Source organism: Ursus arctos, unplaced genomic scaffold (assembly GCF_023065955.2).
Source record: "Ursus arctos isolate Adak ecotype North America unplaced genomic scaffold, UrsArc2.0 scaffold_6, whole genome shotgun sequence".
Lineage (NCBI taxonomy): Eukaryota > Metazoa > Chordata > Mammalia > Carnivora > Ursidae > Ursus > Ursus arctos.
Genome location: NW_026623078.1, coordinates 35,565,629 through 35,592,935, shown reverse-complemented (window position 1 = coordinate 35,592,935; position 27,307 = coordinate 35,565,629). Strand labels below are relative to the sequence as shown.

The window sequence follows — 27,307 nt, the reverse complement described above, 5'->3', positions numbered from 1 at the left end:
AGAATCATACAGAATATATCTAATTATTCTGCCATATGACAGCTTTTACAATTTTAAGACACTAGGCCTTATGTGTTACATGGCCAGCCTTCTCCAAACAAAATTCATTTCTTTAGTAAAATCTCTATCTAGTCATTTCTATGATTTCCTTTGCTCTGTTACTAACACCACCACAAAAACCTAAAAAACCCAGGTAAGTATCTTTTCTCTATATTATTAAAGTTTCAAAGACTTGAAACATACATTTACTTATAATTCATTAGTCTGCTAATATGCAGTAAATATGGGATGTAGTTTACCTTTGCTTTTTAAAACACTTCCAAAATTAATGCACACATGAAATCAGAGGGGAAATATCTTAGTGTTTTCTAAAACCTATAGAGAGTTCCCACAAGTAGTAAAGATGAAAAGACAGATAAAATGCTTACTACCAATCAGTTATTAAAGCAGCTCCCCAAGCATCACTAGGAGGTAGTCGGAGTCACTTATGTACTTCATATAAAAACATAAAAACCAGAAGACCCGAATATACTATAATTCCAGCTTGTAAACCTTAAGTACAAAGCTTTCTGAATTATACGTAAGTCAAAGTTTACAAAGGTGTTCCCCTACTCAATTAGTCTAAATTAGTACACTTTTAATGCAAAGAAATCTGAATTAAATGTCAGAGTCAACAAAATTCACAAAGCCAGAATCAAGTTTAGTGCTCACAAGTTTATATTTTTAGATTTGATAAAGATTCTTGTGTATTTTCTAAATACACAGACAAAACAGTTTTGGAAGTTTACATACATGTCTTAGGACACTTATACTAGGTAGGTAAATTACATTTAAAAAAATTGGTCTTCGTAAAAGATCTTCCCAAAGAGCTTTTACAAACAGCAGGCAGAAGAAAGCGTTCTTTTATGTTTACAGTGTTTAAAATGCTGATTCTCCCATTTCATAATGGCCTCAACCATCCCTCTCTCCTCAACCCAAAAATTTTGTTCTCAATAGCCAGTGTACTCCAAATTAAGTACCCAATGTCCTAAAATTCAGGGCTAGAAAACATCTATTAAAGTGTGCTTATCCCTAACACATTTTAAACTATCTAGAACGGTTCAACTTCACTTGAAAGCAGGGATACAGCAGGAAAAACATTTTCCACTTTAAATCCTAAAGTGACTACAAAAAAACACCTGTTAGTTCTAAGCACATATATTATGTACCATAGTTAAGTTTAAGGATCTGGGTGACTGAACGGCACAAAAACTGGGGTTCATGTCTAGTTCTTCACTTTAAAACCACCCTTTTAAAAATAAAAATGTCACAGCCAATTAATAGCATGTGCTACACTGAGGTCAGGTATCTTATTTATAGTCAGGTGACAAAACTGCTGTTATTAGGAGGAAGAGTGATAAGGATATTTGGGGAAGTAAAGATTAGACACTCAAATTCCTAACATAGATGGTTTACAGGGAAAATAGGTCTCCATACACAAACTCCTTTAAAGCACTAAAATTCTACAAAAGTTGTTTCATGAGGCAAGTTAGTAGGGCCCCCTAAAGAGCACGGGCTCCATTCAGAATCAAATCTGGTCAAATCGCAGCTCTACCGCTTAGTAGCTGTGTTATATTGGGCAAGTTATATTATGCGAACTTCTTGGAGACTTTCTCTTCCATACAATGGAGACAATAGCACCTACCTTATCGGGAATTAGAGAAAATAATGTAAAGCTCAATGGCACATGTAGGCACTAAAAAAAAAAAGAAAAAAGAAAAAAAAGGTAGCTTTTGGAATCATTCAGAAAAATAAACTCTATGTTGACAAAATCCTAAAAATATACATAAAGCTTACCAAAGTTTAGAATTTATTGACTTTTTAAAATTCCTCTTCCATCACACTTTCCCCCGTATTATACTACTCCAGTCATCTTCAGGCCTTTTACACTTTATCGTATGAATACAGATTTCCCAACCCTGATCCTTTCATTTTCTGTTTTCTCCCCCTTTCCTCTTGGTTTGCATCTATTATTAAACTAAGATGTAGTATTAGGCCTCTATTATGTACCAGTGTTTGAAGCACTTTGTGTGAATCCACTCATTCTATCTCCCTCTTCTTCATCAGGATGGCTCTACCAAAACCAGCTAGTGTTTTCCCCCCAAATTTCGAAGCTATTTATTAGTGTTCAGTTTCCCTTTCCTACAGTTTTTTTAAGCTCTTAATTGCTAGGGCGCTAAAATTAGCAACGTTATCTAGTGAATATGAAAAATGAGGGGCAGTCACAACGACAAAGCAGGGACCATATGGAAGTAACTGTCTCTGAGAATCCTAAGAAAGAATACATGATCTTAATTTATATGAGAGGGTCTGTTACTAGAGTGAATAGGAAAGAAACAGTTTATATTTTTCCTCTTCATTAAAATTACAAGCTCTAAAATATGTTTCATTTAAAATATAAGTTACAAGAGGACGATTCAGCAAATGTGTAACACATAATTCTGCCAGGGATCCACAGACAAAATTATGAGTATTCCACTGTCACCTCTGAGACCAATCGTTAAGTTCTTATATCTATCAACTTCCTGAAATTGTACTGTAAGTCAGAAAAAGAATATACTTAAAAAAAAATAGAAACGTCCAGTAGTATACCTTAGTACTAAAACTATTTTTTAAAAAAGACCTAGAAGGGAAAAAGCAGTCCCTCGAGATCATGAAACAAATAAGTTAGGCAGTCAGCAAGTAGAAAAATCTGTCAATTCTGTTTCTGGTAAAATGTTTAAAGAAGAAATTTTTATATAGGCTGAGGCTAATATATTCAAGAGTATAAACATTCCTTTGGATTACGTTTCTAAAAACAAACTTTTTAAAGTATCATATTTCAGTTGACTAAAAATATAGCCAAATCTGTCACAACACAACATAAAAGGTAATGGACAATTATAGAATATTTTAAATTAACAGTAACAAGCCATCTACATCAAACCTTGTTTCCAACTAAAACCAAAACAAAAGCACAACAATCCCGTAGTGTACCAAGTGTGTATTTCAATTTACTGTATGCAATCTAACAAAAATTTGGTCATAATTTACCAGATATACATAAATGATTTAAGTAGTAAAAGAAAATTCAGTTTAAAGAGAGTAAGTTCATATCTTGAGGAAAAGTAAAAGTACATTAAGAATGTAAAGCCAAGTCCAGTTTCTATGCAATAAGTGAACTGTAGTCTAATAAAGCAGATTTAGGTGATTTTCAGATATATATCTTTTCTCTTTAATATATATTTATATATAGACAGATCTACCAATTGTAAACTATGGTTTATTTTAAAGGAGGGGGATAAATGGGATGAAAGAAATCTTTATACTATACTTACATATTCACAAAGCAGAACATTTTACGTTTAAAATACTTTTTCATTCATAGTATCTTTGCCCAACTAACGTCTACTTTGGACCCCACCAGAATTACATTATACTCATTTGTCTAGAACACTGAGAGTAAGATGTACTCTTCAGTCTTAAACAAAAATCAAACCAAACTATTCATGTCAGTTTTAGTTATGTAGAAACTACAACAAAGTTCAGACGACAAAAGATGTATCTAACCATGTAACTGTACTTTTTATCTTTGATTTATCCAAGCAGAAACATCAATGTCTAACATTAAACCATTATACTACCGAAATCAGAGACAATGAGAAAGCTTGTCTCTTAAAAAAAAAAAGTATCACCCTTTCAACTTTGATCAGATGGAGCACCAAAGGATTGTGTCTGTCAAAGTGTACTTTGCAATTTTTTCCACACAAATAGTGTAATTTAGTGACCTGATATAAAATAGGAAAATATACTCAATTTCTATTTAAAAGAAAGCTGAAAATATGATATCCCTCAATCTTACATAATATACAATATGTTCCTGATAAATGTCATGCATGTTAACATTATGTGAAATGCTGCTGTGAGTTTAACAATCAGCTAATTCATCTGTCATCAGATTAAATAAATCTGACAACTTCAATTTAATATATCACCCCTTGTACCCTGAAGAATTCAGTTAACAGAATAATTGTAAAGCCTCTCAATATTTGTAAGATTTCTGCAGACTGCTGAATCACGGTGACTACCAGAAAGACTATATATGAAGATGTAGTAAAACTTTGAGGAATTGAAAAAATAATTATCTGTCATAATTTCAAAACGCTCAATATCCCAGTAAGTATCAAACAAAAGAGAATGCACTTTTTGTGTTACTTTTAATGATAAAAAGGGCACAGGAGTAAAAACCTGATATTTCACTTTTATCGCATTTAACAAGCTAACCAAACTGGACATGGAGGTCAAATTAGGAAACAAATCATTTTACTTATTGTTTCTATGACTTTTCTTTTGATTAGAATTCTGTCTTTTCAAATAGGACTGAGGTATAGTACACTGGCAAAAATAAAGAGGCAAACAAGAATAGTGCCAAAGTAACAGATACCCAAAACCGAATACCATGTCAGAAAACTTCATGTAATAACCATTTATCAGATTAGAGCAGCAGGAGAAAGTTACTTCTACATCATAATCATTTTAGTGGTATTTGTCAACTTCGCCACGTTAACTTTGCAACATCATTTCTTCATTTGTGAAGTAGTAAAATTCATGTCAAAAAGGAAAGGGGGAATGGAGGAAAGTCAGTTCATTCCAATAAATTACCTCTCCAGTTCTTATAAACATGCCCATCAGCACAAAATTGAGAAATAATACCTAACACTAGAAGAGACTTGGTTTAAGTTATGAAGCAAATTAAAATGGAAAAATACAGAAAAGTAGAACCAATGGGGTTGAAAAGGCCCCTCACTGAAAATCTGTATTAAAAAAAAATAAAATTAATAAAAATAAAAATAGAAACAAAACTCTACTAGTACAAACTAGCCTGAGTGGTTTGATGGACAGAGTAATTGGGTCAGCTGTCACTGTAGTCTTATAAATGGATTTTCTTCATTCATGTTAAAGTGGGACATGAATGTAAGCTCTTTAAGGATAGGTACAATATATTCGTAGGACCCAAATAGTTACTGTATATCCTATAAATAAAAATAGTTTTACTTTGATAACTGACTGAAGATGTGGGGACTCCATGTAATCCAACCACAAGGTTGTTTGCTGTACAGTCCTGTGCAAATATAAAAAAAAATTTTTTTGCTATAAGGCTTTTTTGACCCTACAGTTTTCACAGCAACATAACTACCATCCAGCATGTACCATATTTTGCAAGCCTTCAAGTTCAACAATTCAAATTGTCGATTCATATTATGTCCAAATGCAGCATCCTTGAGGAGTATAGGTCAGTTAATCATCTAGAGACATACAAACATCTCCTGACTCATCCCATCGAGATGGATCGTTCTGATCTTCTCCATCATCAACCAGCTCTTCATCAGCTTCTCCTACTTCATTCTCTTCATACTCTTCATCCCGAGGGAAATCTGTATCCTGTCCCTGATCTACACCTTCTTGCCCTCCTGGCTGTGATTTATCTGCACAGTCTACACAAACACCATAGCGTCGAGATCCATGTCTTATTCCAACACTGGCTGCTAACATGAAGATCTTCTTACACACCATACATTTGTATTTTTTATCCTTTTTATGCACCTAATTAAAGGGGGGAAAAATCCAATATAAGGACAGTATAGACAACAATGCATTTGAACCACTCAATTAAACGACCCATTTAACAATGAGTGAATGTATACCGTTGTTTTTCTGTATGAAGCTCAGTTCATAAATCAATTATTTGCTTAAAGCAATTTATTTAATAATCAACCTTCCCTAAATTCAGGTAACTGTGTTAAAATACCTTAAACTTCATTGACATAAATATATTTTATCTCAAAGATCAGTTAAAGTTACTTACCAGGGAATGTCTTTTCACATGTTCTCTGCGAGTAAACAGTTTGCCACAAATATCACAGCTAAACGATCTGACTCCCGTATGAATGAGCAAATGCCTTTTTAGTGTTCGTCTGTATTTGGCTACATAGCTACAATGAGGGCATTTTAACTTGTTCATGATTAGAGATGATTCACCTTTGAGAATAAAAAAAAACACACACACACACACAAAAGCAATTATATATTAAACAGAAAACTTGCTATCAAAAGCTTGTCTATCCCTAAGAATAGGGATTATTATAGGACTACCAGTACCTTTATCTTTTAAAACCCAGAACACGGAAGCTTTTAATCGTGAAAAATCATTTTAAAATTCTGTAGATGTTTATTTAGTTGACTAATACTTGCCATTTTCCCAAGTTTCTTGTTTTGGCCAAGATTCAGGCAATAATCCATACTTGAAATCGTTTGAAGCACCTGGTATCAATCCATACTTGAAATCGTTTGAAGTACCTGGTAGCAATCCATACTTGAAATCACTTGAAGGGCCAGGCATCAGGCCATACTTGAAATCACGTGAAGTACCTAATACAATTGGAAAGTGATTCTGATGTAATGACGGTTAATGAAGATCTGCCTCTTATTAGAATTTTTTAAAAAAAGCCCAGAAAATAAATGAAATCTTATGAGCATTATGATAGAACAGCTTATTATAAATAGCTAGAGATAAAAACCTCTACACTGTAGTCTGAAACAAATGTCTTCATAATTATCCTAATCATAATACCCTAATTGGCATGCATCTTAAACAGAAAAACTAAAATGTGAAATACAACCATAGGGAGAGAAAAATCTGCTAAAATAAATTTCAATAATATTTAGAAGTGCGTGGAGATCACATGAAACTACTCTTTTACACTGTTATTTCAAACATATTCAAAACAGAACTCTTAACAATTGTCACCCTGAAGCCCAGCTTTGGAACAGGATAGTCTCCTTACTTACTGTCTCCAAAACAATCACATAATCTTGTTTTAAAACTTATCAGTACAGAAAAATGGACTAAGAATGAAGAATATAAATACAAGGAATTACGAGTGCAAGGTTCTAGCTTTATTATACCCTCGCTTGTTGTTTCAGATACACTGGGCCCTCCCGCGTGTTTCATCAAAACCTCTAGCCCCATCCTTAAATAAATGAAAATCCGAAAGGTAGAATTAAAATAAAATAGCCAATGTCCCTTAAGGAATTTGTGCCTGAGATCTTCAGACTAGCTAAGATAAAAATTACCTCCTCTGGATAGCATGCCTTCTTTTTTTGTGTGTAAGATTTTATTTTTAAGTAATCTCTACACCCAATGTGAGGCTCCAACTTAGAACCCTGAGATCAAATCGAGTGGCATACTCCAACGACTGAGCCAGTCAGGTGCCCCCTGGATAGGATTCCTTCTTGAATATGTATGTCTTTATCTGGATCCAGAAATACTTTGGCAATGTAAACATATCCAGAATTCTCCATGCTAGCTATCACCACCCTGGATCCAATCGACCATCAACTCTTGCCTCTGGATTATTTTCAATAGCCAGAGTTCATCTCCCAGTTCATACCGTTGCCCTCTTAACAGTCTGTTCTCAACACAGCAATTAGAGATTCTTTCAAAACTTTAAGTGACAGCCTGGCACTCAAAAGCCTGCAAAGACTACCCAATCTCCAAAGACTTTTTTTTTTTTTTAAAGATTTATTTATTTATTTGACAGAGAGAGACAGCCAGTGGGAGAAGGAACACAGGCAGGGGGAGTGTGAGAGAAAGAAGCAGGCTCCCAGCAGAGGAGCCTGATGTGGGGCTTGATCTCAGGACTCTGGGATCACGCCCTGAGCTGAAGGCAGACACTTAATGACTGAGCCACCCAGGCGCCCCCAAAGACTTCCGATATCTTACACAGCCTTACTTAATCTAGCCCTTGATCTAACTACCCCCTTGGGTCACTCTATTTCAGCCACACTGGCCTTTGTACTGTTCCTCCATGGGAAAATGGGTCCCTCTGCAGGACCTCTGCACACTCTTTCCTCTACCTGAACACTCATTTCCAGGCTATATGCTACCTTACCTACGCAGTAATTCATTAATTTTCCCTTCCACGAAAACCATGGATTTTATTAAAAAATGCTTGCCAAAATGGGTTTTCTAAAAATTCATTTTCCCCCATCTATCTGCCAGATCCACTACTTCTCTTAAAAATTAAAATAACCTAATATTTCCTCTTTGGTGAAAGTATCAATACCCAACAAAGCAAAAAGGTCCCCAGGGTATTTAAAGATTTCATTACTATTAATGTAAATTATTTTATACTTGGAATACCTTCACCCATCTTTTAAATAAAATGTTATGAAAGCCTTCTGATTCCATAATTACGTGATTAAACTATAATGTATTTTTGTTTGACGGAAAGTTTTCAGAATCCTGAAGTTAGACACCATATCTGTGGGGGGGGGGCAGGGGATGGAAATTAGGATGGGGGTGGTAGCCTGTGAACATGAATCTATCAATTTCAGCTTAACATTTGTAAATAAAGTTTGAGCTTTGACTCATAGTTCTTGATCAAATCAGTGCAAAAAAGTAAGCTCTGAGAGCAAGGATTGTGACTGTTTTACTCACCTTTGTATTTCTTATGTCCAAAGCATACAATCCTTCAATTATTTGTTGAATAAATGTATCTAGCATGACTTGATCAAAATACTTGCAAAACTAATGTCAGAAATGTTAGATATGTTAATATCCTCAAGTTAATATTTTCATTAGATGTAAGAACAGCATACCCCTAAAATAATTTATAGGGGCACCTGGGTGGCTCAGTTGGTTAAGCGTCTGCATTCAGCTCTCAGGCTCCCTGCTCAGTGGGGAGTCTGCTTCTCCCTCACCCTCTGCCCTTCTCCCAACTCATGCTTGCTCACTCTCAAATAAAAAAAACCTTTAAAAAAATTTACAAATTGATAACCTAAAATTCAGAATTAGAAGTTAATACTTGAAATTCCATGTTTCAAAAAAAATATTTTATAAACCGATAACCTAAGATTCAGAATTAGAAGTTCTTAATACTTGAAATTCCATGTTTCTCTAAATAACCTATAGTAAAGATTAATAAAAAGCATCCACAATAACAGACAGGAGACACCATAATACAAAATGACAATTCAAATTAAGAAAACCTCACCCCAAACTTCTTTCCTCTGGCCAAATTCCTATAACCAGTAGAGGTTACTTATAGAAGTATATGAGCAGCTTGACAAAGGTATTGCTTTTGTAATTCAATCACTGAAAGATCATTAAGGTCATTCAAGATCTACTTCAAAATTGTGCTCACTGCTCAATAATATCCTTCAGGGTACATTTTTCCATAATGGCGAACTAAGAAGAAAGCAGTGTTCCTTTGAAGTGAAAATCAGAAGACAAAGGCTGATCTCTGGTGCAAAAACAAAAATGGATCAAAATGTCCCCTGAAGAGAAATGACTCTAAATCAAGAGTACTTTTTGAAAAGGAGATGAATTATATGGACCATTCTCCACTGAAAATGTTCATGTGCAGAAATGAGAATTTTACATATAAATTCACATACACTGTCAAGTAGGCCCACTCTTCAACCAGATTTCTAAACCAAATATAAAATACCTTGTACTATTAGTGATTTTTTGTATTAAGGAAAAAGTCTTTAAGTTCAACCCATATGATCTGTAAATGGCTCATTTCAAAACTTTTTATAAATTCAACAGCTGGGAGAAACCAACTTAAGGCAACTTCTTTTCTTCAAAATTACGTGGCTTAACTTTGGTCAGTGCATACTATATTCAGAAGCCTCTGAAAGCTTTATGTGAAGAGTACCCCTAGCTGTTGCCCTCCCCATAAGTTTTAAAGAATTCCAAAGGTACGAGAAGTTGAATCAATGAACATCTATATCCCTTTGTGTACCTTTGTACAAATAGTTTTGCCACATGTGCTTTCTCTCCATGAATACACATACGCACCCTTTATGTATTATTTGAAAACTTGCCCATCATTGCTTCACCCCTCAATGTAGCACGGATCTTCTAGAACTTTCTCCTACATAACCACAGTACCTTTATCACATCCAAGAAATTTAAAATTGTCTTATCATTTATCCATACTATACATTCAAATTCCCAACTGTTCCCCAAATGCCCCTTTAGTTATTTTAGAACCCTATGTCATCAAGAGTGACAATGCATTTAGTTGGTTTGCTTGAATCTAGTGGTTCCTCTGCTTGTTTTTCATGGCATTAACATTTTAAAATCCAGACTAGCTGGATTTGTGTAGACCAGTCTCGTATTCTCCCCCCTCATGATTTGATTTGGGTTAAACATTTTGACAAGAATATTACATAGGTAATGTTGTGTGCTGGCTAGTGCATTGGTAAGAGGCATGGTTATTTCTGCTTCTTTTAATTATAAAGCAATCTTTTCCTCTTTGTAACTGAAGTAATCTGTGAGATGATACGGAGACCATGTGAATATGCTATTTCAACAACCTTTTGCCCAATCATTTTGAGATAAGCCCATCAACAGTGGCTTAACATCCACGGATGATCTTGAATTATTTCCTGTGGGGTATTTTTTCAATTGTCATTATTTATTAGCTTGGCATTCCTCTCTAAAGAAAGCTTTTTTCCCTTCCTAATTTATTTATATTCATGTTGTTCTCTGAAGTATTTATGGATTCTGTGCCTCTATGTATAGGATACCCCCCCAAAGTACAACTGATAAAAACATTACTATTTAGAATTAACATTTCCTATCACCATTCCTATCACCGTTACCAAACATACTATTATTTTACATCAACGCTAATTAAAATACATTAATCAACCATTTGGATAATTACCATTTTCATTATATATATGTGTATATATATACACATATATATACACACACACACACACACACATTATATATATATATACACACATATATACATTATACACACACACACACACTAGCAGGAAGCCACCAGCTCTATTAACTTAATTACTTGATTTTTAAGAATTTGAAAAGCTTTAAATAAATGGCTCCCCTGAACAATAATAAACACCCATTCATTTGTATTTACCAAGCTGCAAAAGGCGTATCAGAAGCCGATTCAAAGTATTTACATATAACACTCTCCTTTAAGGAAAAGAAACCTCAATAGGTCCTTAAACATATACACAAACACTTCCCAATCTTCAAATCCTCTTAAACACACTCTTACTAAAATAAAATCCTACTGTACCTACCAGCATCACCTCCATCCTGACTGGAGCCGGCTTCAGCCAATAAATTTGTATTCACATTCCTATCACAATCTGGCCCTGAGAGTAGAGCACCATCCAGATCTGAAAAGGAGATGTAGAATTATCTGTTATTTACAACCACACTATAGCCATCACCAACCACTCCTCCCTTCTTGGTACTGTTTCTTATGCAGATTAAAGAGGAAAATATCTGCAAATTATAATATCTACTATGTGCTTAATGCTATTAAGGCACAAAATCATAAGACATGGTTTTCAACCACAAGAACAAGTGCACACTCAATAGGAAGAACAGTGTATTGGACAGGAATAAGCTTTAAGAGGCAGGTGGATTAGGTTACTGGCTATGTGAGCATGTGCCTCAGTTTCCTCATATGCTTCCAACCAGATCATAGATTTGATACAGAAATTAAATTAGATAATGCAAGTGTTACAAATTATGGTGTTTGGCACCCAATGACAGCTGCTGTCAGTACTAAGTACTAGATGTGTAAAACGTAACTGTTCCTGTATTGATTCGGAAGTGAAAAAGACCAATTAAAGCTAGAATAGTAAAAGAAGAGTTCAGAGGAGAGTTAATTCCTTATGGAAACGATGTGGAGAAGCAGCCTAACAGAAGATATACTAATGAGATGAATGCTTTTGGTTCCACTCTGTTAATTTCTTTTAAATCTGTTCCATCCCTTCCGTTTCTCTACCACTGCCTTAATTCAGGTACCTGTCACTGTTCTCTTGGGTTAGTTAGTGAATTACTGAAATAATTTCTTGGTCTCCTTGCTTCAAAATACAATTCTCATACTTCTATTCATAATGCCAGAGAGATTTTCCTAAAACGTTTAAGTCCTAAGTTGCTCCCTTAACTTAAAATCTTCAATGGTTCAACCGAGCTTTTATAGGTTTATGTTCAAACTCCTTAGTTTAGAATACAGGGTCCTAATATTCCGGTTCCTACTAGTGAACTTAGCACCATCCCACTGGTACTATCTACTCTCCCAAATTAAAAGTATCTGAAAACAGGGGCTCCTGGTTGGCTCAGTCAGTTAGCGTCTGCCTTCAACTCAGGTCATGATCCCAGGGTCTTGGAACCAAGTCCCAAGTTGGGCTCCCTGCTCCTTGGGGAGTGTGCTTCTCCCTCTGCCCCTCCTCCACTAGTCTCTCAATCTGTCTCTCAAATAAATAAAATCTTAAAAAAAAAAAGTATTTGAAGACATTTTTAAAATGCCACTTTTTATGGACAATCTGTCCTCTGTCATTTAAGACTCATCTTTGATATCGCCATGCCATACTGCTCTGGCTTACCAACACTCAAGAGGGGGAAAAGAAAAAAAAAAAAAGAAAAAAAAAAAAGAAAACAAACACAAAACTCCTCTTTACATAAGCAGGTTCTTGGTTCAAAAAAATTGATGGTGGGCAAATAAAACGTGGTACATTTATAGAACAGAATACCACCCAATAATGGTTCTAGTGCACTTATAAAACCCCAAATTACTGAAGATTTGGCACTTATGTTCTAAGAGGCCAGTAGGATTACATAATTGCATAACGAGGAAGAGAAAGACTAGTATAAAATGATCCTCAAGCAGAAGTAGTCAGGTCACATAGAGCACTGCAGGCCATGGTAACGATTTTGGCCTTTAACAGCAGTAAAAGGATTTTTAAATAAGGCATTAATCCCATTTACCTTTTAAAAAGACTGTTCCTGGTACTGTATGAATGAATTAAAGGAAGGTAAAAGGAGACACAGGGAGACTAGTTAGGAAGCTGTTTTAGAAATCCAGACGAGAAGCGACTTGACTTGGTTGATGGCAGTAGCAAATGAAGGAAAGCCGTTTGTGGAAGAACCACCACCAGTGCTTGATGAGACTGAATATGGGAGAGGCAGCGTTCAAGGCAACGAGGGATGTTTCCATCCTATACAAAGCGCAGTTAGGGATCTCTGGAAGAGGACCAGTTTGGGACCAGTTTTGGGTAGTTGTGAAGATACTGTGACAGGTCCTAAGAAAGAGGTGGTTTAACATGTTTAGAGTGGGAACAGTGGGTTAAATGGGTAAACTCTAGATACTGCCTGGGACCAACTGTCAGCTCTGCCACACCCCAGCAGGTTATCCCGCTTCTCTAATGTAGTGGTTCTCAAAATGTAGTTCCCACATCAGCAGCAGGGGCGTTACCCAGGAACTCGCTAGAAATGTAAAATTTTAAGCCCCATCCCAACCTACTGAATCAGATATTGTGGAGGTGGGGCCCAGAAATCTGCATTTTATGAAGTCCTCTAGGTGATTCTGATGCTTACTAAAGATTGAGAACTGTTTTATTTATAAAAGTAGAGAAATTACCAGGAAAAGACCTATGCATTTTCATTTATTATATCCAAGGGCATATGAGATAACAAACGGAAAGTGCTTAGCTCTTTGCCTGGCATATAACAATCAAAATTTTAACTATTTTTTTTTCATTTAAGCTCCTAAGTGGAGAAATTAGCACCAAAGGCTATACAAATACGATGCTTAAGCTGGTGATAAAAATGAGCTGTCAGAATATGTGTGGTAAGTAAGGCCATGGAAGTAAACAGATGGGACCATGAGGAAAAAACTATGACCAGTATGTTGAGGAAACCTACAATTTAATAAACTAGAAAATGATACAGATTTTAGGAAAAGAGTTATTTCAAGAATGAATCCACCGTGAAAATGCTGCCAAAAATTTAAGATAAGGACTGAAACGTACATTACTTTCATTCAACAAATACTGAACACCTAGGAAGTCACTGGTGGTCTTAGAGTAGGTGACACCAGTAGATCAGTGGGGCAAGGAGAAAAAGAGTGGCCTGCATTGTGAATGGAAGATGATGAATTATGATATATAATACAATTTGAGAAATTTGGTTGCAAAAGAGAAGAGGGAGACATAGAGTAAGAGTTTATTTAAAAGTTGAAAGTAATGAACATTTAAATGCTGAAATGAATTCACTAAGAAAGGGAGAAGTTGAAAGTATTAAAGAAATTCAAAGAGAAGGATTCTGGAATCCTGAAGCAAATTTTTGGATATTTAGAAGAGACAGCAAAGACAATCAACATACAAAGAGAAGTCTGAAGACAGGTACTTAAGGACATCCATCTATCAGCTTTTATTTTCTCTGTAATACTGAATAGTAAAAAAGTGAGATTATTGCCTAGAATAAATGCGCTGGAAGTCAGGAGAATGAACAAGTACTTCACGTGGAGAAGAGCAACAGTAAACAGACTCCTTTACCTGTCCCGTGAGAAGTGGGATACTAGTTAGGTTTCATTTTCCCAGCATTCATCACAATGCATGACAAAACATTTTTTGTTTTAAGATTTTCTTTATTTGAGAGAGACAGATAGGGGGAGGGAGAGCACAAAGGGAGGGAGAAATAGACTCCCCGCTCAGCAGAGGGCCCGACTGGGGCCTTGATCCCAGGACCCCGAGATCATGACCTGGGCCAAAGGCAGATGCTTACACTTAACCAACTGAGCCACCCAGGCACCCTGACAAAACTTTTTTCAAGTAAAGTGCTGTTAAATGTTGGTTTGAATAGTCTGCTCTCTGTACCTCTATTACTAGTTTAGTTTAATTAATGGTATTTAAAGAATAATTTCTCAGTTTTCTGCTGTATAGTGACACTAAAACATAACCACAAACTGGAAATGATTAACTGAAATTTAGTGGCTTTATTTTCCTATGAAAAGCTGAATGTATTTCAAAAGTAAATTTAAATCAATGTTCAAACAACTGTACTAGTTTTTCCGATATCTGTTTTAAAAAAGTCATTATTCCGTGGGCCCCCGAGCGGCTCAGTTGGTTAAGCATCTGCCTTTGGCTCAGGCCATGATCTTGGAGTGCCAGGATTGAGCCCTGCATCAAGCTCCTGCTTCTCCCTCTGCCTCATCAGGTTTGTGCTTTCTTGCTTGCTCTCTCAAATAAAATCTTAAAAAAAAAAAAAAGAAAAAGAAAAAGTCATTATTCTGGAGTGTACAGTATGTCCAGAGGGCACTTCTTAAAATTCTGCCAAGTGGGTTTGTAAATACAGGCAGGGTGTTTCTATTTATGTAACATTCTATAGTGATTTGTTAAAGGCTTCCTCAGCTAGTTCTTAAAATAGACATTTCCTGTCTCCTATCCTACCGCTTAAGAATTAGAATTTAATTTGTGATCTTTAATCCTACACTAAGCACAGAACACCTCAACCTGAAAGCTTAACAGATGACAAATATATTCTTCCTGTGTACGGTGTTTCTTCTCAAAAACAAAACCATAACTAAGCTACAGATACCAAAACTCTTTTATTACTTGGTTCTTGATATCAAAAACCAATCTCAGAATAGGTGAGCTCTTCCAGGTTGACCATAAGCTTTCATAAATAACACACGTAAATCAGGATCAATTCATCCTATCACTGCTGTACCTTATTTGAAATCAGCCAAACTGCCTAGCAACTCATTTCTAATCAGTTGATGTTAAGTGGGATAGACGTGAGGCAACCAACCATACACGTGAAACAGAAATGAATTTTGCTTCCCTAGGAAGTGAAAGCAGTTAACTCTGGTCATCTTTTCCTCCAAATTATAGGATTAAAAAATAAGCTCTACTATACTTGCTTTTTGACATTTGTGACCTTCCTATGGATATCCTTTCATTTCATTTAAACTTGCTAAATAAACAAAAATAAAGACTACACTCCGGGCTAAATCAACATTTACTTTACTTACTTCTTTATTTAATAAAACAATTTCCAAATCTAAAGTGTACCTAGGTATCAGCTATTGTCCTTTATAGTTAGTATTTTTTGTCTATCCTTGAAAGCAATCTTCTCTTCAGGTTCATTTTAAAATAATTCTGATTAACCATGTTTTGCATGTTTTTAAGAAAGATATTCATGGATTAAAAAATCAGATTAACAAGCAATGGAAAGAAAATGAGATTAAAAAGAATGATAGTAAATGTTTCTACTCAAAATTTTAACAACTTCATTTTTCCCACATAAAAAAGGTAGCCATGTTTGCCTTCTTCACAAAGTTGCTATGAAAAGTGACATAAGTAAGTGAACATACTGAGTAAAATGTAAAGTGGAATATAAATCTGGTGTCATTAAGTGAGGTTAATCTTGGTGCCTGTGGTTGCAAGTTTCTCTGGGACCACAGAAGGTTAGCAGTGCTTCCAAATCATCTGGTTAGGGAACAGTACAGCACCCACTTCAAGTGCTAAACAAAAGTTGGGAAGGTTTCCCTGACCACTTTCTTTTGTTCTCAAAATTCCAACCATGAGGCAGGTGTAAACTTATATTTTCCTAAAAGACAAATATTCTTAAGAAGAATAAAACGAGAGAAGACATCAGAAATCAAGGTTTTAGAAATAACTTCGTTGTACAAAGACTCAGATCTTTCCCCACTTTCATTTTCACATAAATACATATCAACATCAAGTTTCTCTTCTCTGAATACTTTCAGAACTATTTTGTTTTTTCATGAACAGGTATAATTTTTCTTCTTTATTCACTGTGATCGTGTTTTTTCCTACTTTTCACTGGAATAAATTCACTTACAAATTTATTATATAAAGCACCCTTGACAGTTCCTATAGTAGCCTAGACTCAAAATACAGTAGTTTCCATTCACACCCCACTGACTCACGTGACTGCCCCATCTCAGACGAAGCTGTTTCTTCTTTGCACTACTCAAACAAGGCTGTTATTTCTGCTCTCACTAGTCCTTAAAAGGTCTACCCAGATCACTCCCCACTCCAATCCATGAACACCCTCCAAATGTTTGTCCTAAAGGCAAATATAAACAGACCTAATCTCTACTTTAAAACCTCCCACTGCCTCAGTATGATAAATAAAATTCGTAAATTTACTATGTAGAACAAAGAGAAATCACAACCTGGCTCTAACCTATCTACCCAACTTCATTTTCCCATTACACTCTTTCTATTCTTTCACCTACTTACCCTGAGTTCTTGCCACCTTGTAGTCAGTGAATGTCCTTCTCCCTCTCCTGGCAAACTTCTACACACGATCCAATTCTTATTACTACTGCCTTCTCTATATAGCTTTCTCCAAGTCTTCTGAGCAGTTAGGAACCTCCTACTGCACCCCCTGCCATACTTATTATTGTAACATTTGTCACACCAAACAGGTACGTTTCTACCCCGCAGCAATCCCACTATGAACAAGTTCCAGGTAAAGGATTCCTCAATCTTGACATCAACGCCATCTGGCAAGATGCTTACGTTTTTGGGTATTTAAATAAAAATTTAATTACCAAATTCCCTATTATGATGTGGTAAGCTAGTCTGGTATGCCAGGAAAGTAATATTCGGTTATAACATAACTTTTCTGGAGAGAAAACTATGAATGAAGACTTAAGACCATCTGGCCACCCCAGAATATTAAGACTACGTCAGAAATCAAAATTTCAGTTTTATACATCTCTCAGGGATTGACACTTAAAGAGTTTATTTAGACAACTTGATACTCTGAGCAGACAGAACTCACAAAAATGCTTCTGTAACTGATCTACAAGGCTTCTTCAACACCTGGTCTGGCCACACAGATTCTGTCTCTTTAGGGTTTCTAACTTGTAGGTAATAAAAAGTACCGTCATCTCAAATATGGCAGATAGGGAAGGAAAGAACACTAAGCAGAGGAAAAGAAAAGGGAAAAAAAGATGGCAGAATATTCCTACTACTTATTGTCATCCTCTTAAGATTAAACATTGGGAGATTCTTATGTATTAGTATATTTTATAGCCCATGAACTACTGGTGGACCTTTATTTTTTTAACATGAACATCAGGCCTTCGAACTACCATTAACACCCAATTTTAATAGTTTCTGAAGAAAAGTGCCTTAACATTGTCACTTGTATTTCATCCTTCATAACATTCAACCAAAAGGATGCCTGAAGTTAGAGAACATCTGGAACCCCCTAAGATTTAAACAAACAAAACTAATCCAGATCCGTAATTCTATCTGAAATACTTAGAGGAAGATGTAGGATGCAGCAATTTTCAGATTTTAGAAAAGTAGTAACTACAATACTCCCAATGGGGTATAGAGAAGCATCCTATCATCAGAACAGTACTTCTGCAACAAAACATGAATATTCACATTTAAAGACTAAAGACATAAATCAATAGCTGGCTTGGCGGCCGAGTATTGGGTTTTGTTGCCAACATGATAAAAAGCTTTGGGTAGTTTTTACTGATTTCAAAATGTCAGAATTACGAAATTTTTCTTTCTTCCCATTAGAGACATTATGTGGGATATACTCAAGGCTAGTTATAGTCAAATAACAAAACTGAGTCCAAAGGACGTATCGCCTTAAAGCCAAGTTCCATGGTTTTTAAACATATTTGAAATGGTTTATACAGTAATTTATATGGCATGGTCAAAATACGAGTCTCAAATGCGATGCCCAGTTTTCAAAATTGTAAAAATTTTATCATTTAGAAAGCATTTTAAGATTCGGCAACATCTGAAAGTAAGGTCAGATATCAACTGTATCAAAAACACAGAAGAGCAGAAATGCTGGTTAGTAGATAGCTCTAAAGAGTTCACTATAAATAGAATAATTCATTACTTCAAATATGATTCATTAGAGTATCTTAAAGATATTTAGCCTGAGCATTCTCTTCTCAAGGTTGTCTTTACTCAAATCATGTGCTTTTTAAGCAAAAGGCAAATATACAAATTCAAACTGTAAAGGTTTGAAACCTGATTTCAACTCTACTTATAAGGATTAATAAAAACATAAATTTTTTTTTGAAGATTGTATTTATTTATTAGACAGAGAGAGAGAGACAGCCAGCGGGAGAGGGAACACAAGCAGGGGGAGTGTGAGAGAAAGAAGCAGGCTCCCAGCGGAGGAGCCTGATGTGGGGCTCTATCCCAGGACCCTGCGATCAGGCCCTGAGCGGAAGGCAGACGCTTAACAACTGAGCCACCCAGGCGCCCCACATACAAATGTTTTAATACTGTTTTCCCCAGAAGGAGAGATGAAAGAAAGGAACTTTCAGATTTAAAAGAACTCTATAAATTATATTCTGCTCATGTAAAATCCCCTTGCATCTGAATATATATATATGACATTAAGAAAAAAAATCATCTATACAGAATTACATCAGCTTGTATTAAAGATTAAAAAAACCTAATTACATAATCTGCTTCATTTACTAGAAAAGCTTTTGAGGAAATATTATACTACATGGTATCAACTGTATAAAACCCCACTGAAAAAAATTCCTTTCAAAATTCAGTACCAGAGAAGTTTGTCATCTTCCAGAACTGGCACGTTTCCTCCTTTTGAGAGGCTGCTTAGTATCTTAGAGCCAATTAAAAACTTAATTAGGGCAACTATATTAACACTCTTGATTAGCACACTTTACTTCTTTATTGCTGTATTTTATTTGTTTTGCTGATGTTTCTTGTCAGTCATTTCAAAAATGTTCAAAACGAAGTATGCATGCATAAATTAAATGTATGTATATATATGCAGAGCAGTTATTTACAATGGGTGCAACCTGCTAGTGTGACTGAAATAACAGAAAAATCTAGATACAGAAAATCATGTTCCTTATAATCCTGGAGCATCAAAAGATCAGCAATAAGATTAACATGTGACTAGCTCTGATTAAAAGCAATAGCCATGTGTGAAGTGTGACCACACTCTGTAAAACAATATAGGTATTACGTTTACTCCTACAATTTAATTTCTAATCTCAGATTTTTATATACTTTATTTGGCTGAAATTTGTTTTCTGGTTGTGAATCAGCAATACAAGGACCTGAAATTTTTATATTACCAAAGCAACTCATTAATGACACCTTTTTTCCTATTTTATTACCTGGAATTTATTTTTCTCCTGACCGTTTTAATTATCCCATAAACTCCAATAAAACAGTAAAAAAGACAGAAGTTTCTAACCTTTCCTAATTTCTACTTTCAAGTATCCTCATATGCCAAAAATGATTTGCAGCAAACTGCAGAAGTGAATCAAATAATGGATACACTAGTTTAAAAAAAAAAATCTAAATAAAATCCCTGATATTTCTGGTTGTACCTTCTTAGCTTCATATCTTACAACACTTCTCTATGAGGCATCCGAACACAAACTTCAACAGTATGTGGCAAGAAGATATTTAGAGCTGTGGTTTACAGGCTATAGGCTTAAGAGTCTGGGGAAGTCATAGTTCTTAAAGGGATCCACATGTCCAAATATGCCAAGCATCGCTCACAGACCATAAAATAATTTACTATGACTTTTCAGATACTTATGTACAGAACTTCAAATTCATTTAAAGGCATTTCACTGAACATTTTCAGTATTTTCTCAGTAAATGGAAATCAAAGTATAACTAATGATGGTGCAGTTCATAAAAAGGTTTGAGGTTTTAAAAGGGACCGGATTTTTTTTCAAAGACTCAGTCTACCAGTTCATTAATTGCAAGGTTTTAATGTGAGACGGTCTTAAACATGAAACCTGCCTCTATTTTTACTGGCTGAATGACCTTGAGACAGGCCTTAACCTTGATAAACACAGACCCACTATGTTCTATATTGGTCAGAATTTGCCTCCCAAGTTGTAGTTAATTCTGCACACCAAAATTTCTGGGTGAAAAAAAAAAATAGGTCTATGACTCTAAGAAAGATGGTAAAAGGAGCTTAGAATTCACAAGGAATTCACTTAGTTTAATAAATTATAATATCTGAAGGGTTGGTTATCAGATAGATTAGAGAGGTTAGAGGTTAGGCTCAGATTATACTACTAAAATGGCAGAATCACGAAGTTAAAAACAATGAATTTTGGCTCAATATAAAGTAACTTCTTTTCTGATTTTAAATAATCTCAAGTCTCCCAATTTTAAGGGGATCTATAATGACCATGACAGTTGTGCTCTTGTCAGTTAATTTTCATAATAATTCCTTAAAGTAAGTACCACACTTTAAAGATGAGGAAACTTAAAACAGGAGTTTAATTGAATTTGGTCATGGTCACACAGTAGGTAGGTACAGAGCTCATTTTCAAATCATGACTCAATTTAAGCTCTTTCCTCTTCGTCAGTGGATCTCAACCTTCGCTCACAGTATAATCACCTACAGAACTTAAAAAATTCCAACCAGGCAACATCCCAGAACCAATTAACTCAATCCCTACTGGAAAGACCCAAGCATCATGGTCTGCAAAGTTCCAAGTGATGTCAATATGCAGCCAAGAAAGATTAAGACCCACTGCTCTATAACAAGGGTTTGCAATAAAGCTTTACTGAAGCATACCCATAATCATCTGTGTATACTTACTGTCTGTGACCGCTTTCATGCTACAATGGTAGAGTTAAGCAACTGACTTTATGACCAGCAAAGCCAAAAATATTTGTTGTTTGGTCCTTTACAGTAAAAATTTGCCAAACCCTTGCTCTATATCATATTATTTCCTAATCATAATATTCTTGTAAGACCCCCATTTCCTGCCATTCAGTGAGGTTGGATTTAGAGGCACTGAGAAGTTGCAAAAAGTTTAACAGCTGGAATATCAATGATTTATTTTATCAACGATAAAATCAAATGTCAGTTAACAAAGTTCAGACACCAAAATGATACCTGTCACTTAATACAATTTTTTTTTAAGATGTAAGAGACAAATTGAAAGCATATTAGACTACCAAAAATTTATGATACACCTATTCCATTGATACAAACTCAGCTGAGGGGGTGCTTGCCAAAATACCTAGTAATGTTATTTTTTAAAGTATGCATTGTGGAGGCGCCTGGGTGGCTTAGTCAGTTAAGCGGCTGCCTTTGGCTCAAGTCATGATCTCAGAGTCCTAGGATCCAGCCCCATGTCAGGCTCCCTGCTCAGTGGGGAGCCTGCTTCTCCTTCTCCCCCTGCCTGCTGCTCCCTCTGCTTGTGCTCTGTCAAATAAATAAAAAGTGTGTGTGTGTGTTTTAAAACAAGTTTGTAACGTATGCACTGTGGTTCAATAGTAGTGCTTTTCTTTGAATCACTCCAATTATATGTGGCTTTAAGAATGGGGTTAGATCTGATTAGTTTTGCCAATTACTACCCCAAAAACCTGCTTATGTCTTAAACTGCTGTGTGTGTGTGTTTGTGTTTTAAAGAACACCATAGGGTTCCCATCATACTATTAAAGGATTAATCACTGCAGCAGAAGACAACGTACCTCATTTTTGAGAATTGTTTCAAGGTCTTCTATATTCAAAATTAAGCCAAAATAAAGTGATGCAAAGAAAATCCACCCTTAATACTTCAAAGAAACTGCTTCTGAGATTTAATTATTAAACCGTCCACAAGTATGAGGGAAAAGATCAGTAAATCATATTCATTACACAGATATGTTGATTTTCACCTAAATAAATCTGAAAACCAATGAAAACTAAATCCACACCTAAAAAGCCAGAGAAACCATCTCATAGGATTACTATAGCATTCTGCCCTTTAGAACTAAAAACAATGATTCTTTCTAACAAAGTACTCCGTCCCCAGATGACCATCGTGATGTAAATCAGACACTGAATAGCTGCAGAGCTTTGAGGCAGCAAAACAAACATTAAATCATATATGAGAGGGTAGACATACACCTCAGGTCTGGGGTCTGCATAGGAAAACCTCAAATCCACAGGGCTGCTTCTTCAAATATAATTAAGCCAGGCAAAGGCAATTAAAGTTTCAAATCTTTCTGTTTATACACTCTAACAATGGTCCCCACACCCACTAAAACCCATAAAAAAAAAAAAGTCCATGGTACAAATGTGATATGCTAAAATTTTGTATATATAGTGAGGAGAAAGGTCTCAGAGTCCTCTCTCTTAAATGAATGAGAATGAAAATGAGGGGACAGTGGGACAAATTTAAAACATTTCAGCTTCTGGAAGATGGTTAAGAATATAATAGTAGCTCTAAACAAATTGGAATAATCCCACTGTCATTTGCAAAATTTTAAAAAACACTTAAATGTTTAATTACCCAAAAAAACCTGGGAATAAGAAAATGTTAATTAGGTCTCAAAAATGTTCTGAAATGACAAACTGATTATATATCACAACAAAGATACTAACTAAGATTACATTATCTTTTACCTTTTCCAATATTGCGTGCAAAAAAAAGTGATCTGAGGCTAAAGATCAAAGAACTATAAATGAAGAGTCCACACACCCCATAGTAATATAAACAATACCTGATTACTAACACAAACTTTGAGAAACTCATACGCATGTGGAAAGATATACCAAAATTATATTGAGTAATTTTCTCTCTTCCATTATAAACACTCAAATTTAGTATCTGTGTATTACTTTTACAGTTTAATAAACACTTTAAAAATATACTTCAAGATTATATCCAACCATAATTAATTAGAATGAAAACTGAGATACCTTTGTATATAAAATATTTACCTGGTTCTTCCTTGATGAATGACATATCTTCTTCTGGATAGGCAACAGGTGGCTGCATCACTGAGCAATCTTCTAAGTTTGTTTCATTAGGTGGTATATTATAAATAAATCTCTTTGTAGTTTGGTTTTTCCTCCTTGTTTTGCCAGTCTCTTGAATTCCCTGGGAGCCCATATTATTCCAAATAAACACTTTCGTTTGACCTTGAGATTCATTTTCAGCCAATTCAGGTGAACCATCCTGGACCCAACTACTGTCATTCATTTGGTAGTTTTCTATTTGGCCCTCGTCGACATTACAACCATCATTTTCAATTTTTACATTACTTGCCAAATTGGTAAGATTCCGTGTTGCCCAAAAACTGGCAATTTTTTGATCCCGTGATGAAGATAGACCATCTCTATTAACTGGTTTTCTATTATTATAGTCCACCACTACAGACTCTGGAGCTTCTGATTTAATGCTTATATTTAAGGCATCTTTAATGAAATTTCGGCAAGTTTGAACAACTTCACTCATTTGAAGGTAGCTGGCCACTGTCATCACTTCAATGGCATTTTGGCTTGTGAGCACCAGGTTACCAGAATACAAGAAGTCCAAGATGACTGAAAAACCTTGAACTGCAGCAATATCTAAATGGGTAGTATTGTTTTGGTTAGGGCTTTCTTTGTTTGAAAAGCAATATAAAGTCTTAAAGAAACGGCTGCCTGCAACCAGGATGTTCTTATGAGCTTTAAAGATTTTTCCGCTCACCACAATGCTGACATCGCAAAGAATACCTTTCTTTCTTTGTTCATTTAGTTGTCGAAGAAGTTGATAGCAGTAAGAGTTCTCATTTGGCCTACTATTAAAGTCACAGTACCCCTCCTCTGGTGGTATTTCTGTCTCCTGTAATTGGATGGAAAACATTAATATTAAATTTTATTTACTTCTTAAAAATCCCCAAATGAAGGAACATATCATCAATTTAACTTTTTAAAAAGCGCTAATCAAATACACTAATTTGTTAGGAATCATGATATATTTTGAGACTGTAGTGTTCACAATCCCAAATATTGAGAGTTAAAGTGTGAAGAGCTTGGTGCAAGCCACTACTATTATTAAGAAAAGTCAAACACATGTGAATAAGGATCAGCAGGATTTCATTTAAAGAATAACATGTATCATGTATAAGCCAAGGACATGGATTAAGAATTATTTAAAATTAAAAGAGCAATTTCTTTCCTATGAAAAGAAACTTTCATATATAGGAATCAAATTAGTTTGCCTTATCTCTTTAACCAAGAGGAATGCAGCAGCCTTTCTGATTGAACTTAAAATATCCAAGTTACAATGTTGGGTATCTCATCCTACTTACTACTATTAAAAAAGGTAAATTTTAAGTCTTGGCAAACATCCAATCAAACAGTTTAGGTCAATGAAATTAATTAAATTTAACTAAAGATAAAGTTAATACCCTGATAGGAGAACGCATTTCAACTATGGGAAATGATGGATATTCCTAATCAACTTTCAAATGCCTTATCTCTTTAAGGGCATAAATAGTAAATGTAAGGTAAAATTCCTGAATGCAGAATTCTTTTATGTATTATTATTATTTTTAAAAAGTTTTTTTTTTTTTTAAGTAATCTCTACACCCAATGTGGGGCTTGAACTTACAACCCAGAGACCAACAGTCACATGCTCTACCAGCTGAGCCAGCTAGGAACCCTGGAACTCTAAATTTTTAAGAGTTTATAATTTTCTTTCTTATCACTCTCACAAGTATTCATTATTAGTTCTGTTTAGTGTTACTTAAGTTATGGTAATTCCTATAAAACAGCAGCACACATTAATAATGGTTGTTAGGTAACTGAAGTAATCATTTTTTCCAATTAAGAAAGTGTTTAGATATTTCTGGTAGAAAAGATGGCTGAAAATGCTGACCTAAAACATTAAAAATTCATATTTTCTTTGGGTAAAATATTAATTTAAATAAAGGCCATTTCTGTAAAATGACACACTCATGTATGACTATATGAGCATGGGGAAAACATGGGAAGATATATACAAGATTGTAAACATGCTGGGAGAGCTGATATGCTTGGAGAAGAGAAGAGAGGAAGGTAGAATTCAAGAAAAAAATTGAAAGGTGTTGGGAACACAGTTAAGACTGCAAAAGAATTTTCATGGAAATAGTATTTTAACTGGTGGTGAGATTCTGAAACAATACCACAACTCCACTTAACCCCATATGGGTACGGCTAAATTACAAAAATATTAGGTTTAAGTCTGAGTACTGAACATAGGAGGCCATACATAAAATAATTTCAATTTCCTTGAAACTAAACCAGGTCAATGGTCCATTTAAGAATTTTTGTGTTGCTTTCAAGTATCTGAAGTCAACTGAAAGAACCAAAATATTAGAATTTCAGGCCACTTCAGTATTCCACACGGATAATGGAATAGTACAGATAACCCTGCAAATCTGGGGTACATGATTACTATAGAAGAAGCATGCATGGGAAGTAGAGATTTTTCTTTTCATTTCCAGCTGACCCTTGGCAGTCTATTACCTTCCCAGTGTCTCTCACGCATAATGCCCTTACAGTATAACACCCTACTCCCACACATTCTTGACCTATCATACAAAAAGTCTCATGCTCTAAATTAGCTGGTTTTTTTTTTAACCTCCTACCAAACACCCAGTCTTCATTAAAAACTGGTATCAGCAAAGGTTTGAGGGAATTAAGCAAAACAAATTAATTCACCAGTTAAGTCCCAAATTTTTGCTTTTGAAGGTGTGGAGGGAAGGGAGATTTAAAAACAACATTGTTTTAACCTTAGACCTTGCACATAAACTAGTACATTGTGAAATTTCAAACGATTTACCAAAAGGGAATGAAAATGTGTGAATATATAAAGAACTAAACCAATACTAAAAACAATTAATGCTACAGTATAATTTTCTATAAAAGCATCATACTGTTTACTTGATGTCCCTTTTAGGAGACTATTTGAATAAGACTTTGTTACTAATTTGCTTATGCTTTCCACTCACTGAAGAAACATTCGAAGTTGAAGAACCTTCCTTTAATGCAGGCCTGAAACTAAGCTTTGCTACACATGTCATACCTGCCCAGCAAAGCTCATTTGGTTCAAAGTTCTGATGTTGCAATAACAGTATAAATACTTGGAAGAAGCAAAAATTTTAAGCAACTGATCAAAATTTGGCAGCACATCATGAAGTATTTGTGGAAGCAGTGAATTAGCTTTTGCAAATCAAAAACCCACCTAGAGTTTATGCACTGGCAGTTCAAACCTTTAAGGAGGAGGCTGTGTCTAACTGTACGGTCATCTTAGGCGATGGTCACTGTGTTCTGCATTTTCTGGGCCAGTCCCAATTTCTGAAGTTCTCAGCCATTATCAGACCAAATGTCCTGATTTTTAAAAATAACTCAGACAAAAGCCTATCCACCAAAATATTTGCCCATTCTATTTTAACACAAAATATACAAATCAAACACAACTATTCAACCACTATTTTTTTCTCTAATGTTTTACAAGAACAGTAATGTTCCTTGCTTTCATAAAAGCACCACCACCAATTTCTTTTTCACTAATGATTAGAGCACTGTGCCTTGTTTCTGTAGCACCTATTAAAAAGGCTCTTCACAATGAAGGCTTTCCAAGTCAAGAGTACGTGTACTCTCAAAGGGGAGTATTATTTGGGC

General features: G+C 35.2%; 1 protein-coding gene across 2 annotated transcripts in view; it reads right to left on the bottom strand.

The window, feature by feature from the left end:
* Positions 1-699: 699 nt before the first annotated feature.
* The window catches only part of ZBTB10 (zinc finger and BTB domain containing 10), a 35,500-nt gene continuing 8,892 nt past the window's right edge, over positions 700-27,307 (bottom strand). For both annotated transcript variants that reach the window (XM_026495841.4, XM_026495839.4), the window contains exons 2-6: positions 23,597-24,482; positions 11,149-11,247; positions 6,271-6,447; positions 5,885-6,057; positions 700-5,622 (exon numbers count right to left, since the gene is read on the bottom strand). In XM_026495841.4, the coding sequence (XP_026351626.1) occupies positions 5,317-5,622; positions 5,885-6,057; positions 6,271-6,447; positions 11,149-11,247; positions 23,597-24,482 (1,641 nt within the window). In that variant the 3' untranslated portion in view covers positions 700-5,316. The remainder of the gene's footprint in view (positions 5,623-5,884; positions 6,058-6,270; positions 6,448-11,148; positions 11,248-23,596; positions 24,483-27,307) is intronic.